Source organism: Martes martes, assembly GCF_963455335.1.
Source record: "Martes martes genome assembly, chromosome: 9".
In the NCBI taxonomy this organism is placed as follows: domain Eukaryota; kingdom Metazoa; phylum Chordata; class Mammalia; order Carnivora; family Mustelidae; genus Martes; species Martes martes.
Window position 1 is genome coordinate 61,523,809 of NC_137896.1, and position 14,561 is coordinate 61,538,369.

The 14,561-nt window shown below is 52.1% G+C and overlaps 1 protein-coding gene across 1 annotated transcript in view; it reads right to left on the minus strand.

Moving 5' to 3' along the window:
* The window catches only part of EPAS1 (endothelial PAS domain protein 1), an 82,588-nt gene that overhangs the window by 22,265 nt on the left and 45,762 nt on the right, over nucleotides 1-14,561 (minus strand). Inside the window, exons 2-6 of the mRNA XM_080814302.1 lie at nucleotides 13,314-13,504; nucleotides 4,924-5,075; nucleotides 4,423-4,507; nucleotides 866-984; nucleotides 564-769 (exon numbers count right to left, since the gene is read on the minus strand). Of these exons, the coding sequence (XP_080670428.1) occupies nucleotides 564-769; nucleotides 866-984; nucleotides 4,423-4,507; nucleotides 4,924-5,075; nucleotides 13,314-13,504 (753 nt within the window). The remainder of the gene's footprint in view (nucleotides 1-563; nucleotides 770-865; nucleotides 985-4,422; nucleotides 4,508-4,923; nucleotides 5,076-13,313; nucleotides 13,505-14,561) is intronic.

Genomic DNA, 14,561 nt, shown 5'->3' on the forward strand with positions numbered 1-14,561 from the left:
GTCTAGCTTGGCTTCCTTCATCAAAAAGCCTTTAAAATTAGGCTAAGCAGTGGCTGGGATGGAGAAGACACAGAAGGAGCAAAGGCTGAGGGACAATAAAAGACAACAGTAGAAGCCACGCCACCGCGGGCCAGTTTCCAGGCCAGAGCCCAAAGCTCCCAGCCGGCCTCTGAGTTGCCAGTGCTGAGGGACATTGCTAGACGCTGGTCTCCATTCCCAGGAGCATTCCTGGAAATTTCCTCAGGAGCCTGACACGTATGTGAGAGACTATGCCCATACCACAACAATGAGCAATGAGCCACACAGCAGAACTGCTCTGGGGTCAGCCCCTGATGTTGCCTCCATGGGGAGCCACCAAATATGGCACCAGGAGCCCCGCAGCTGCACCGATGGGATGACACAGTGACACACGTCCAGAGACTTGTACCCAGCGATGCAATATCCGTGCCCCAGACCCATATCTTCCCCCCAGGCATAACCACACACACATACACACACACGCGCACACACACAGAGGTAGGAAAGACAGCCCGGCCATGGCACAAACACTCCCAGGCCCCCACCTGTCGTCACAGTAGGTGAACTTCATGTCCATGCTGTGGCGGCTGAGGAAGGTCTTGCTGTCCAGGGGGATGTCCATGTGTGACGGGTGCTGGATGGGCTCGCACATGAGGATGAGGCAGGACAGCAGGGGCTCCTTGTAGCTGCAGAGACCGCCGTGAGGGGGGCAGCTGCTGTATACCTTCACCTGGCCAGTGCAGTGCAAGACCTGGAGGATCAGCCACGGATGGTCAGACGCGGGGCCAAAGAGAGTGGTCTCAGGGCAGGGGGAGGGGACTCCAACCCGGTCCTGATGTCGTCCTACCTTCCAGGTGGCTGACTTGAGGTTGACGGTCCGGCCTCTGCTGGTGACGGTACACTTCATCCTCATGAAGAAGTCCCGCTCTGTCGACGTGTCTTTGCTTTTCTTCCCAAAACCAGAGCCTGCATGGGGGAAGGGTAGAGGGTGCCGGGTGACCGTGGTTTTAGGTTTGCATTCGGCAGAGGTGCCCTGGGGCCATCTTTGCCGGGAATGCATGTTTTGTTATTTCCCACGGATCTGCTCCCTTAGCACCCGTGGCCTGCCATGAATTCTGACCATGATCTTGGCCTAGGGGCTAATGTTTTCTCATCTCCGGCTTGTTCCCCCAACTGGAGTCTAAGCTCCTGAGGGCTGTTTCACTGTTTTGTTTCCTCCTGCATCTAGTATATCGCCAGTGCTCACTTGACAGCGCCAAGGCAATGAGGGCCTAGAGGCCATAATCTGGGCACAGCTCTCATGCGGCAGGCGCATGTTCCTTCACAGGAAGTCCAAGGGACAGTCTGGGTGAGACCACCATCCCACATGGGGATAACCCTCTCAGACTAGAAAGGTCTCTCAACACCCGTTTCATTTTCAGGCCTATCCGTCATGAACACAACCCTCCGGTACCCGGTCTTCGACCCACCACCGCTGCACTGGGGACACTGCATGTCAGCTCTTCCCTAAAGTGATACGTGTCAAGGCTCAAGAGAGACTGCTGGCCCAAGCCTCCTGGGTCTGGTGAGCAAGTTCACTCTGAGGATGAACTCAACATGGATCAGAGCCTTTCTCGGCCAGAATTAAATAAATCACGGAGACAAATGACACAGCCTCTTTTCCTGATGGGTCTCCCAATGCCTGCTCACTCAGAGCTTTTCCCACTTTCTGTAAAACAGAGAGACCAATGCAGGAGAGTCCCCATTGTCCACGTCTAGACTCTGCCTCCACCACCACCATCTCCGGCTTGGACCTTCCCAGGTACACTCCTGCCCCCTCGCCAGCATCACAGAACAAGCCAGAGCCTCCCCCTCCACCAAATAGTCGCACCCCTCCATAAACCTCTAGAGGGCCATGATTTGACAGATGTATCCCCAAAAAGCTGTGTCAAATGAACTTTGGCATCTCTGAATCTATCCCAAACATCTCTAGAGGAGAGCCTACCAAATAAGAGAATGAAAGTGAGAAAGTGAATCTTTTTTTTTTTTAAATTTTAAAGAAAGAACATTCTTCCATCATGACTATAAAACCGTCTCTCCAAAACTTAACGATGTTCCTTCCAGTTTTAATTTTCACAGGTGGGGTCTACCTATCATGAGATATTCTTGTATCCTAGGGTCTGGACCTACCCTGATGACCAGTTCAGGTGCTGGGAGTAACTGCGCTAGCGATACTCATCTGTGGCTATGGCATGGGTTACTATTGTGGCCGAACTTGCTAACCTCTGGATTCTCCCCATTCTGCCAGTTGATGAATCTTTCTACACATCGCTTCGGTCAGATTACCCCAACCCTGCTCAAAAACTTGTCAAAAGCTCCCGTCTGTCTACAGGATAAAGTTCGAGGCTTTCCGTCCGGCCTTCGAAGCCTTCCACAATCTGGCTCATGGTCTTATCTTCCTCTCGGTGTTCACACTAACCCTTTGCTTCCAGATCACGAGTCCACTCAGGCCGGTGCCTTCAATAAGGGTTGGCTGATTCATGGAGTTTGATCCCGAGTCCTTGACACATGGACTGAGAGACCTAACATTCTACTCAGATAAATATAGTAGAATCGGGCTATGAATCATAGAACTTGAGAGCTGGAAGGTCCTAGACTTTGCCTGGTCCAATACCATTCATCTAAAAGGAGAGGTTCTGAGGAACAGGGCAACACAGTGACCTGGTTCAGGTCTCATGTTCGGACTGAGACTGGGACAGTGGCTGAACTCAGACTGAGAGCCAAAGGGCCGAAGAATTTCTGGAGTACAGAAGAGACTTTCTGATTTTTGCAGACTTCCAGCACATGCTTTAGAAAGAGATGCGGAAAGTCTGAGGACCCCTGCCTCACACAAGAGATGAGATTTCTTGGAAGCGCAGAGAAGCCATGAACAGCCCCGTGGACTATACTCTAGGATAGTCTCGAGGCAGGAGAGCAGAGGGGCTGTGTGAGAGCTCCGGGGGGGCGGGGCTGTCATGCTGCTCTTTGTGAGTTCAGTCTGTCCCAAGGCTGGAAGCACCTGTATTCAGCAGCGTGTGTGCGAACAAAAGCTGGGCCTTGCGGGCTTGGTGCCGTGGCCTCCGCCATTCAGACCGGACAAGCACGTGCCCCCCAGTAGCAATAGGTGAGAGATGGTAAAGGAGAGGGACAGACACGGGCGTGATGTGCTCAGGACCATGCTGGACTCTCCGGTTCAGAAGGGACCACGAAGGTCACTGAGTCCCCCTTCCTCTCAAAGCCTCAGTCCACTCGACAATATCCTCATCCGTGCATTTGCCTGAAGGTCCCCAGAGACAAGAGATAGATCCAACAGCTCCAACGGTCACTGCAAAGTGCTTTCTGCTTATGTGGCCCTCCCATCCACGATCATCTGCTGGATACCCCCCACGCACCCCCGGCCCCCCGCAATAGGTAGGGTATAGTATATGAGATCCCGTCAATCTCTTCTCCATCAAAAACTGTTGTGGGGCTTATCACCAGTTGTGGGGCTTATCCTGCTATGGGTGTTATCACCAGGGGACCAGATTCATTCCTTGGCTCCAGGGTACCTAGGTTCCAAAGGTGTCCCCAGTGAGTCACATGTGCCTCCTGATAATCATCACCTTGTGTACTTCCCTCCTACTCTGAGCAGGCACTGGCTTATAACTCCCTCTTAACAACAGAAAGAGGCAGAGGGACGCTGGGCAAGTCCCAGGACTCAGCCTTCGGAAAGTCTGGCAGCCTCTACTTTTGCACTTTGGGAGCCCTGAGCGGACAGGTCAGAGGTCTGGAGAGGGAGGGGCTCTGGGACTCCATGGAGTGAGAGGGAGATCCAGCCCCACCAGTAGCAGAGTCCCAGCCTCCAGCTATGGGCCGCAAGGTCCCAGAGGTGCTGGGGAGCCATCACTGTCATTCCACTTCGTACGGTCCCCAGACAATGGCAGCCTTGCTAATATCACTTGGAACAAGAGAACCGCCCACAGAACCCACAGAATCATGATGGGTAATAAAATGATCGTTTAAGCCACCATGTTTTGGGTGGTTTTTTACACAATGATAGACAAGAGCAATCAGTTTCATGAACATTTGGGCACAGATGAGTATACTGGTTTGGGTGATGCCATTTGGCAGAGACGCTGGCCTCTCAGGTGTTAAGACCTAACCCAGAAGACTGCCTTCCTCGCATGGCATCGGGCAGGAAGGGCCAGCTGGAGTCAGTTCTGAGTACAAGTCCTTCCGGGGCCTTCCATCTCATGCCACAAGCTCTGCTGGATCTTTTACGGACGCCAGTTATTTTCTGGATCATGAGGACCTGGATCATCAGTCCTATATTTATAGACAAAGGGAATGCAGATCCCCTCCCAGGTGGTGTAAGAAGGAAGGAAACACACAGCAAGAATACTTTACCACTTTTGAGACTCAGGTTCTCACGAATCTCTTCATGGTCACAGGGATGAGTGAAGTCAAAGATACTGTGTCCTGTGAGCTCCACCTGTTCCAAAAACAAGGTTGGGCTTCATTCTTCCCACTGCTGCAGAAGTCTCCAGGAGGCAGCTGAGCCACCTTCCAGGCTGGGAGACAGGGAGCAGACTGAAGCAGGTCTTTTGCATCCCAACCCAGAGCTGTCTACAGACATGCAGACCGAACAAAGGACCGCTGCTGCTGACAGAGACTTGATTCCCAAGGGCTGCTTTGTTAATCAAGCTGGCAGAGCTGTCCACCAGCAAGGCCTGCCCCAACACCAGAGGCTGGGACTGCATTCCTGAGGCTTGTAGCCTGAGGTCAGAGAGAAACAGGGTGGGCACAGGCAGGGAGAGGTCAGGAGGAATGTGACCAGAACCCTCCACTCATTTTTACCCCCAAATGGAAACATTTTCCCTTTCTGAAAGAGCCAGAGGAGGATGTCACCTGTGTGAGTCCCATGAACTTGCTGATGTTTTCCGACAGAAAGATCATGTCGCCATCTTGGGTCACGACGGCAATGAAACCCTCCAGGGCTTTCAGGTACAAGTTGTCCATCTGTTGGTTAGCTTCAGGCTCAGACTCACTTTCAGAGCAAACTGGAAAGAGAGGGGGGTCGGATGGCTTACAGGAATGTGGGACTAAGACAGATGTGACTGGCAGGAGACCCTCTGCCAGAGACACGTCAAAGGCATTACGTGGACTTTTCCGGAAATGCACACTGGCAGTCTAAGTGTCTGGTGCATGCCCAAGCGGTGGATACCTGATAAGCACCACGACACAGAGGACACCCTGAAGGGGCTTTGCAGGCAGTGAGGCTGTCGTGGTGGCATACTGCTGGGACTAGAGGTTATGGCTGTGACGGCAGTCACAGTAGTATGAGGAACCATAGTCTTCACCTCTCATATACACTGAGCAACGACTGCACGTCAGGTACCGCCCTGAAGCCAGTATATGATCTCTACGGTGCCTGTGAGGTAGGTGCTATTCTTTGTCTCGTCTCATAGACGAGGCTTAGAGACACACAGTTGGTCCTTTGCCTGAGGCTGTAAAGACTGGTTCGCGGGCTCCGGCTGCTGAATCCAGCAGATACACTCCTAACCATTTATGGGCTTTGGAGTCAAATAGACAAGGTTCTATTCCTCTTAATTGGCTACGCCTTTGGCCATTGACCTCTTTGAACACCAGTTTCCTCATTAGCCCAAATGGAAATAATTTCCAACTTTTTGAGTCATAAAGATTAAATAAGTATTTAAAATGCCCCAAATACTACATCATGGTGGTTTTTCTTCCCCTCTGCTCCCTCTAGGACACCGTTGCTGCCTTAAAGGTGCTGAGAGCCTAGACAGGGGATGTGCAGCACACACAGGCCCAAATCTAAGTTTAAGACTCGGGAGCAGCAGAGCTGCTGGTGACCGAAGAGGAGGGGAGACAGTAAGTGCTCACGGGCTCAGAGGAAGAGGGGGTCCCTCTGACGTGGCCAGAGACACCTGCTCCACAAAAGGGCATTTGAAGAGGCTCATAAATGACAGGCACTCACTCTGCGAAGCCAAAGAACTTTCTGGGCCAGGCTGGGCTGGGCAGACACCGGGCAGACATGGAGGTGCTAGAGCCTGGAGCAAAATCCCTCCCCAGGGAATAAGGAGACCCCCCCCCACCCCCTCCATCTGGCCAAAGGGGAGCTCCATTCCCCAGACTCAGTAACCAGGCTGTTGAGGTGGTACGGCGTTCCGGAGCAGCGGCATCTCAGAGCACTGCTTTGCGGAGAATCACCTGGCAAAGGCATGCTGATGGTTTGCAGAGAGACAGTGAAGACCAGAGGGGCAAGAACCACATGGGGGGGCCACCGCGCTCATGGCAGGCTGGAGAAGCATTTGCTGGGGGCCATCTGGGGAAGCACCCACCCCTAACCAACCACTGTGAGTAGCCCTAGTCTGCCAAGTACACTTCTGCCGGCTGCCCCAGAGCAGATCAAATGTAGACTCAGCTCTTGTCCCAAACAAAGTGCTCAGGCCCCAGGCCCTTGGCTGTTGTCTCCACCATATTATTTAACTCCAAACATACCTTTACTTTAAAAATTTGCATTCCTCCAGTACAAACATCATGCCAAGCAGACCTCATTTAACTCATAGAACAAGGGAAACAGAGAGTAATTTGTCTGTTATAAAAGTTAATATTTACTTAACTAAAAGGCATCTTCCAACCTGAAACTGTTCTAGGGAATGTAAACTACAATTAGATTTCTGGGCCACTTGGAAAAAAAATGCATGGATATGGTGAAATGAGGTCCAAGGGACTCTCTGCGAGGGCACCGGGTTTATTTGGTTCTCTTTTCCCTTGAGCCCCTAAATTTAAGCTCTGGGCTATATGCTGTTATTCCTCAAGAAGAGCAAATCCAAATTAGGAGAGGTCTCTACCAAAGGGCTTCAGTGGTACCACTGGGGACCAGTCACCCTCAGGACATAGGATCAGCAAATGTGCCAGAGTCACAGAAGAACAGAGCGGGCCCATCCAGGGATGGGCTTGCCTTTAGAGCCAAGAGTTGGGCTACAGAGAGTAGTATCCTGGTGACTTCCTTTCCGTTTTGCTAAAATGGTGGAACAAAGGAGGGAAATTCTTTCCTCTTCACACCCTAGCTAGCTTCTGGGAAGGGAGACCATCTGGGGATGGCCTTATGCCACACACATCCCCACACTTGATCCCTGCTCAGGGTTTCTGCCAACTAACTAGTCAGCTGAACTGATGACGAGCCCAAGTTCTAGGTGGCGGTGTGGCCGCTGCCAATGTTGGTGCTTCAGCTAATGGCCATATTTAAATAGGGGCTTTAGGATGTAGGTGATGTAACTCAGTGCTTTCACGGTTGAGCGTGTACCACCATCCCCTGTGGGGCTCGCTAAAGCAAGGATTTTGGGGCCTGGGGCTACTGCATAACTCATGGGCCCAGCAGGGAAATGTGGGGCCTCTTGTTGAAAATTTTAACCATGTCCAGGGCTCTTCTGAGTGTGGAGCCCTGTGGGACTGCACAGGTCACACACTCAAGAAGCTGGCCTGGGATGAACCCTTCCCCAGAGTCCCTGATTCAGCAGGTCTCAGATGTGGGCTGAGAATCTGCTTTTCTAACAAGTTCTCAGGTGATGAGGATGCTGCTAGGACCACAGATTGAGAATCACTGCCATAACTCAAGGTCCTACGAGTGACCCTTAATGCTGAGAAAATCCAATTGTTTTGGTAGAGGGTGACCTACTTTGGGGATGGGTGAGGAGAGGTTTCCAGCACCATCAAATCACACCAGACAGGTGACCACCTTCTCTAGACAGCAAGAGCCAGCCCTGTGAGTTCTGCCCTATTGAGAAGATTTTTTTTTTCTCTTCAATTTCTTTGATCTCAGTGGCAACACTGACCTCAAAATTTGGTATAATCCCAAGACAGCCCTATTTGGGTTAACTAGGCCCAGAGAAAATAGTTCTGCTTAAAATTTCCTGTTTTTAACAGTTCCAACCCAGCCAAACTGGTTTCCATCCATGCCCAGTACACTTGCTTCCAGGAGGTGGCGAATTGGCAAGAGCAACTGGCCAGCGGGTCTCTGGGAGGAAGGGAGAGCGGTGCTCAGGGACCACAAATGGAAACAGAACATCTTGGAACTGAAGTCACAATGGCTAGAAGACCAGGAAGCCAGCAGTCTGGCCCCGGGGAACCCCTGGGACAACCTGGTCTCTTTCCTCTATGGAACTATTTGCTCCCGCAGCACCTGCTTTTCCTCCTGGGGGACGCTGAAGGTTCCTGGCCAGCTCACAGTCAGCTTGGGGCTGAGGGTGAAAACGGCAGGGCCGGAGGCAGATCCTCACCCTAGCGGCCAGGGGTGCGTGCCTATCCTCCTCTGCTCCTCTCCTGCTCTTTCTGGGGAGCATTCGGTCTTCCCTACAGCATCATTAGTCTCCAGCTCAGTGTCAGGCACCTAGAAAGCTCACCTACTCACTACACCATTACCATACCCCGACTACGTGTCTGCCCTGCGCCGGGCACAAAGTAGGACATCAGTCGGGCCATCTGTCAACAAGTGTCCCTGTGTGCTCAGCCCCACCCTAGGGAGAATCAGGGATACGGAAGGGTATAAGAGCCATCTTTTTGCTCAAGGAATCTACAGACCAGTGGGGAAGACAAGGCTAGACCACCATAAGCTTACACAACAATCCAGAAGAAACCTGTGGTGCTAAATAGAGAGGAGCCCACAGTAGATGCTCGAGAAGCCTCCAGTGGGGTCTCCAAATCGCTGTGGGCTCTAGGTCTCAGTTACTTGCTTCCCAGGTCCCGTCAGGGTCCGGCCCCCTAGAAGAGGGGCGGGCCGTCAGAATCAGAGGCACTGTGCTAAGACCAAGTATGCTCGGCCTGGGGAGCACAACAAGATTCTTTAATGCTAACAATAGCCCCAGTAAACAGGCTTTGATGACGACTCCCCACAGCCAGGATATGCGCGGGCTGGGGTTTCGGAGCACTTTTTCCGGAGCAGTGCTCATTTCCTTCAGGCGGCACCACCCATGCGGGGCGGGACCCCACGGGCAGCAGGAGCCGGGCGTCTGGGGTGAGCGGGCAGGGCAGTGGGGCGGCCGAGGAGACGCTCCGGACCAGGTCTCGGAGACCAGACTGTGTGAAGGCCCTGCTGGTCCGGATTGGACCTTATTCCGGCAGACCGACCTTCCTCCCTCTTTGTCTCCCCCTCTGACAAGTTCTCTGATAATTCTTAAAACCGTGTTGATGTGATTCTCCTGGTTCAGTCGCCACTTAATTATCATCACAGAGGCTTTCTTTTTGAAACGGACTCCTCACTCCAGCTTTCCCTGCAGACCCCCCACTACCATTACCCGGTAGTAGGCTGGGGTGACCCTCCCATCTTTGGCAGAAGGCACTGTGTTCTACCTGCTCTTGCTGGCCTCCCCAAGGGCCTGGAAAGTCCCACCATTAGAGATTCATTCCTTTGTTCTTTACATAACTTATTATCCTATCTTAACCTCTCCGTGTACCCTTCCTTTATAAGATGTAGCACAGGGCTGGGGTCAGCAAACACCGGCTGACTGACCAGACGTTTTTGGTTTAAATTAAGGGATTGATCTGATCAGGGTCAGTATCTCTGGAAGAGATTGTCATTAGCTGCTTTCAGCCGTTAACATCCTGGCACGACTCTGCCTCTCAGCTCCTCTCCAAACAGCACCGAAAAAGGCCGTGATTTGGAAGGTGAGTGGGGCAAAGCGTGAATGGATCGATTCATTCATGCCAATGCATCAATAATAAAGCTGACATTTTTCCTTCGAAAACTTGCTATACGAGGACCTCTGGCAATCGTGTAAAATCAATTTGATTTCCCCATATCTGAGTGTGGGGAAGCCAAAAATCAATTTTATCGTGAAAAACGCATTTTGTGTATTTCCTGCTGTCTCAGACCCTCTGAGTGCAGAAGTGATCCTCATTTGGTTGTGGCTTGTGGGGCTCATCTTGAAAGAGGATTTAAGACAATCAAGTGGTATTTCCACCGATGTTCCCGTCAGAGTGTGTTCTGTTCTCGGCCCAGCGTGGAAGCTAATATCATAAAGCCATTGTTTCAGTTTGCTTCCTGTGATACGAATCTTAGTCGGCCGCCCCGACTCCCAGCTTGGATTTCTCAGCGCTGAGATTTCCTCTCCCACATTCCCACACAGAACAGCCTACTGTGAAAATCAAAGGGAAGCGTGTTACTAAGTAAAGAAGAAACTTTTCTAAAGCAAAACCTGGTCTTTTTTAGCCTTTTGAACTCTGAGGTATGCAACCAACTATTTCCTATTTTACAGTGAGCCAACCCTGGTGCTCACCTTTGTTAGAAATGCTTCCGTGAGGAATCTGTGGTTTGTTTTGACTTGGAAAAACTTGACTACTCCGCATTTCGATAGGCCCAGCTGACGGTGGGTAACAGGACAGTGCGAGTGTGGGTTTCCACTGGGTTCCCGCTGACATCATTTCTCCAGAAGCCTATACTTAGTATAAATCAATCTGCTTATTCATCATAACCTTTATTTCTAAGCTGTCACTTACAGAGAGCCTCAGATGTGGCAGGCAAGAGGATAAGGACTTTTCTCGCCACTTCTCTCCATCCTCAAATAGCACTTCAGGGGAAGGACTGGTATCACTCTTGTGCGGATGAGAAAGGAAAGCTCAGAGGTAGTGAAGAGATTCTCACAAGCTTGTAAAGACAGCCATGAGACTGAGTCCCCAGGGTGGGTCTATCTGCCCATAAGTCCTGTACTCCTTTCCACTGGATTGCTTGTTTTGAAAAAGCAAAATGTGATTTCAGAAAAATAAGTAAAGACCCGAGCTCACATACAATTCTTGAAAATGATCTCCACACTTGGTCTAAAGAATGTGCAGCAGGACCGGAAGAGAAGGCAGAGAAAGGGGGTGTTGAAAAGCCATCCGTGTCCTCCTCCTGCCCTAGATGATGTGTGTTTTATGAGAACGGCTCCCTCAAGGATACCAGGACCAGAGGGACAAATGTAGACCCTTCTTATCCTTTTCCGTCATTTCCCTCCTCAGGACAGAGAGGACCAGGGCGGACATGCTGAGGCTCTGGTCAGTTTGGGGCCAAGCCAGGCCAGAGGGCAGGCAGTTGGTGCTCGTGACTTACAATAGCACCCGAGCAGGGGTGTGTGCTGTCTCTCTGTGGTCCTATCACTCGGGGGGGGGGGTTGGCATGTGGGGGGCTCGTGCCAGCACACAGGCAGGCAGACATGCTCTGGGGACCCAGCCTCTGATTTGTAGCCATCTCCAAGCCAACCTTGGAACCACTGAGAAGGATGATTGTGTGGGGGAGAGCTTGGAAATCAACGACGCACACCAAGAGAAAGGATGGAAACAGCTCACTCTAGGTGTGAGGACCATCTCTGTACCCCACTGATCCGGGCTGGCCCCCAGGTGCCTCTGCTCCACTTTGGTCCTGTTGCCAAGGAAGAACCCTCCTCTGCCCTCCACACCAAGCCCTCATCAACATCTTTGCCTGGCCAGGTCTGCGGGATGCTCCCACCCTCCCACGGCCGTCTTTCCCACAGACGCAGATTCGAAAGAACTTGTATTCCAGGTGCAGACTCACCGCGTGCTAAGCATGTGACTTTGAGCAACCTTCACCTACTTGTACCCCACTTGTCCTCTTTCTCCAATGTTCCAAAAGTCCAAGTTCAATCACAGAGGTGTCCCCGGATGCACAAATTATTCCTTTTGGGGTCTCTGTTGGTGGGGATATGGGGCTTGGGCTGGAAGGAAGCAATGATTTACCCAAAGGCATTTCTGTCTAAGAGAATTGCAAGTATCGTAACAGGGAAGTTGAAGAGATGTTTCTGAGTGTGGGGAAAGGGTCTCTGTCTAGTCCTTAATTCCTCTACTGCAGGCTCTTTGTATATGCAAAGACGATTCTCACACTACCAGACACTGCCCTCACCTGTCCAGAAAGAGAAGCCTCTTTAAAGAGAGAGGTACACATGTGCCCTCTGATGGTGCCTGCAGGCCACTGTTCCCTCCTTTAGTCACATCTATGACAAACCTGCCATTCCCTGGCATTGTTTCTCTGGAAGTATTTATAGAGCATGTCTTTGCCCTTGGTTCTCCCCCTCCGGTCTGCTCTGTTCTGAGACTCTTTACATTGGCAGTGCAGAGTTAGCCCTCCGACCCTTGGAGCTCAGTGGGTCTTTCTTTCCCCATATCCTTCCTGTGCTCCAGGGCCCAGAATAGCACACGCTGGTCTGGCCTCCCCACCTCACGCTGGATTCCCTCTGCTCTGGGTTTCTTTCCCAGAATAGCCACTTCATAACAGGATGGCAGAGCCGACCAGCTCCAAGGCACCAGGCTCACTCAGGAAAAGCAAAACCAACCACAAAAGAATCTTCCCTTGCCTGCCTGCCTGCCTCCCTCGGGCTCCCCGGCTGGGACACGGCCACCTGCCACATGGGAGAGGCGCTCCCGGCCGCCCAGTTTCCTTATGAAACTGACAGACCAGATGGGACTGTCACATAGGATCTGAAACTGGAAAACTCCCCAGGCTGCTTCTTTCTGGTCAGGACTAACAGGAAATGGTTTTTTGAAGATTGTGAACTCTGAGGGAGGAAAAAAAATAGGAAAAAAAAAAAAAAAAAGAAAAGTTTTGTGAACTTGAGTCACTGTGATACCAGGGAGGGTGAGAATTTTTAGCAGGTTTTTGTGGGGAGGCTGTTCCCCGCCAAGGACTCTGTAGTGTGAGGGAATGCGGCCGGGTCAGGGGCGGCGCAGACCTGGCCTCCTCTCCTTCTCACAGATGCCCTATGCAGTAAGTACTTTTAACCCCTGTTTGCAGACGAGGAAACCAAGAGGAGAGATGCCACGTGCTTTGTCAGGCACACGGGCTAGTAAGAGGGGAAAGGACGCACAGGCACACCGCTGCCCTTCTGGAGAAGGTAGCTGGAAGACGACAAGTGCTTCCTGGAGACACGCTCCGCAGTGGCGCGTGGGCCTGGAGGTGGCCAGGCAAGGGGGAAGCTGGCGGAAGGGCCTCCTGTCCAGCCCCGGCCGCCCTCCTCAGCTTCTGGGTGTCCATGCGCTCCCTTGGTCCCGTCCCTGCTCTGCACCCCATGGCCCTATTTGTTGTACAGGTCACTGATGGCAAGGAGGGGTTCAGAACGAGGGAACAAAGCCCCAGTGGTGGCCTCCACGTGGACGGAGGTTCTGCAAAGCCCTTCCCAGGGGGCCTCCCCATGCCCGCAGCACAGGGGAACCTCCTGCAGGCAAGCAGGCGCTGGTCGGGCGGCCACTGTCACCGGCACCAGTGGTGGGGAGACTGCCGGGCTCACCTGAGGACAGGAGCTTGTGGGTGCGCAGGAAACTGATGGCCAGCCGCATGATGGAGGCTTTGTCCAGGTGGGAGCTCACGCTGTGCGGCAGGGGCAGCTCGTGGGCCAGCTCATAGAAGACTTCTGTCTCTTTGCTGCGCCGGCACCTGGCGGCATCCCGGGACTTCTCTTTTCTCCTCTCCGAGCTACTCCTGAATGCAGAGGGGAGGGGTCAGCTCCTGAAACATCACTGGCATCTTCTCACGCGCCAAGTCAAGACATCCCCGGGACCCCAGACCGTGGTGCAGCCAGACCCTCCCGCAGAGCTGATGCGGCCCCCACCTGTCATCCAGCACACGCGGCCTCTGCTCTAGGTCAGCAGCCTGCCTTCGCGTGTGTGTGTGCTCTGAACTGCCTCCCTCCTCTCACACCCCTGTGTTGCCCAGACCTGGGCTTCGCGTGCGGGGGCTTAGAACACGGACTTGCCGACTCATCAGCTAGCATTGCCTGCTATGTTTCTTGGTCCTGGGTTACCAGAGGACTGGGGCAAGGCCCCCAGGATGGTGAGGGAAGTGTGAGGAGGCTGTGGCCACTGGCCCAGGAGGCTGTATCAGAGGACCTGGAAAACGAGCTGAAAAACTGCTTCCAGACCCTCTTTCTGGATAAAACGCACTTAGGAAACGTGAAGCCCAGGACTGGACCTTAGATCCCATTTGGTATCAGAGAGTGATCACCACAGTGAAAACGAGAAAGGCCATTAGAGCCCAAGCCCAAGAAGAAACAGCGAGCCAGACATCTGTCAGTCTGTTGTCCCACACAGCATGGCTGACGAGGGTTAAAAAGGAGCGAGAGCGAACACGTTTTCTCTCATCCTGCCAGCATAGGTCAGCAGCCTGTCTCACGGTTGCTTTCCTCCTCTTTGCAGGACAGAAGGAAAGACGACACACACCCAAACCTGCCTCTTGCAGGAAACTCTAGAGAAATTCTAAATCTTCTCATAAAGCCTATGTTGTTAAGTCCTAACACAAGCAGGTTCAAAAGCCAGCCTGCCTGGATTGAAATTCTAACTTCTCCACTCGTTGGCTCTGAACACGTCGGCTACGTGAACTGCTCAGACTCTGTTTTTTCTCATCTGTGTAATGGTCATAATAGTACTTATAATATATATAATAACTTGGAATTATTATGAGGATTGGATATAATTTATTTAAAATCTTTACCATAGGTATATCCCAACTGTAAGCTAGGAATTTTAGCTAATATTAATAA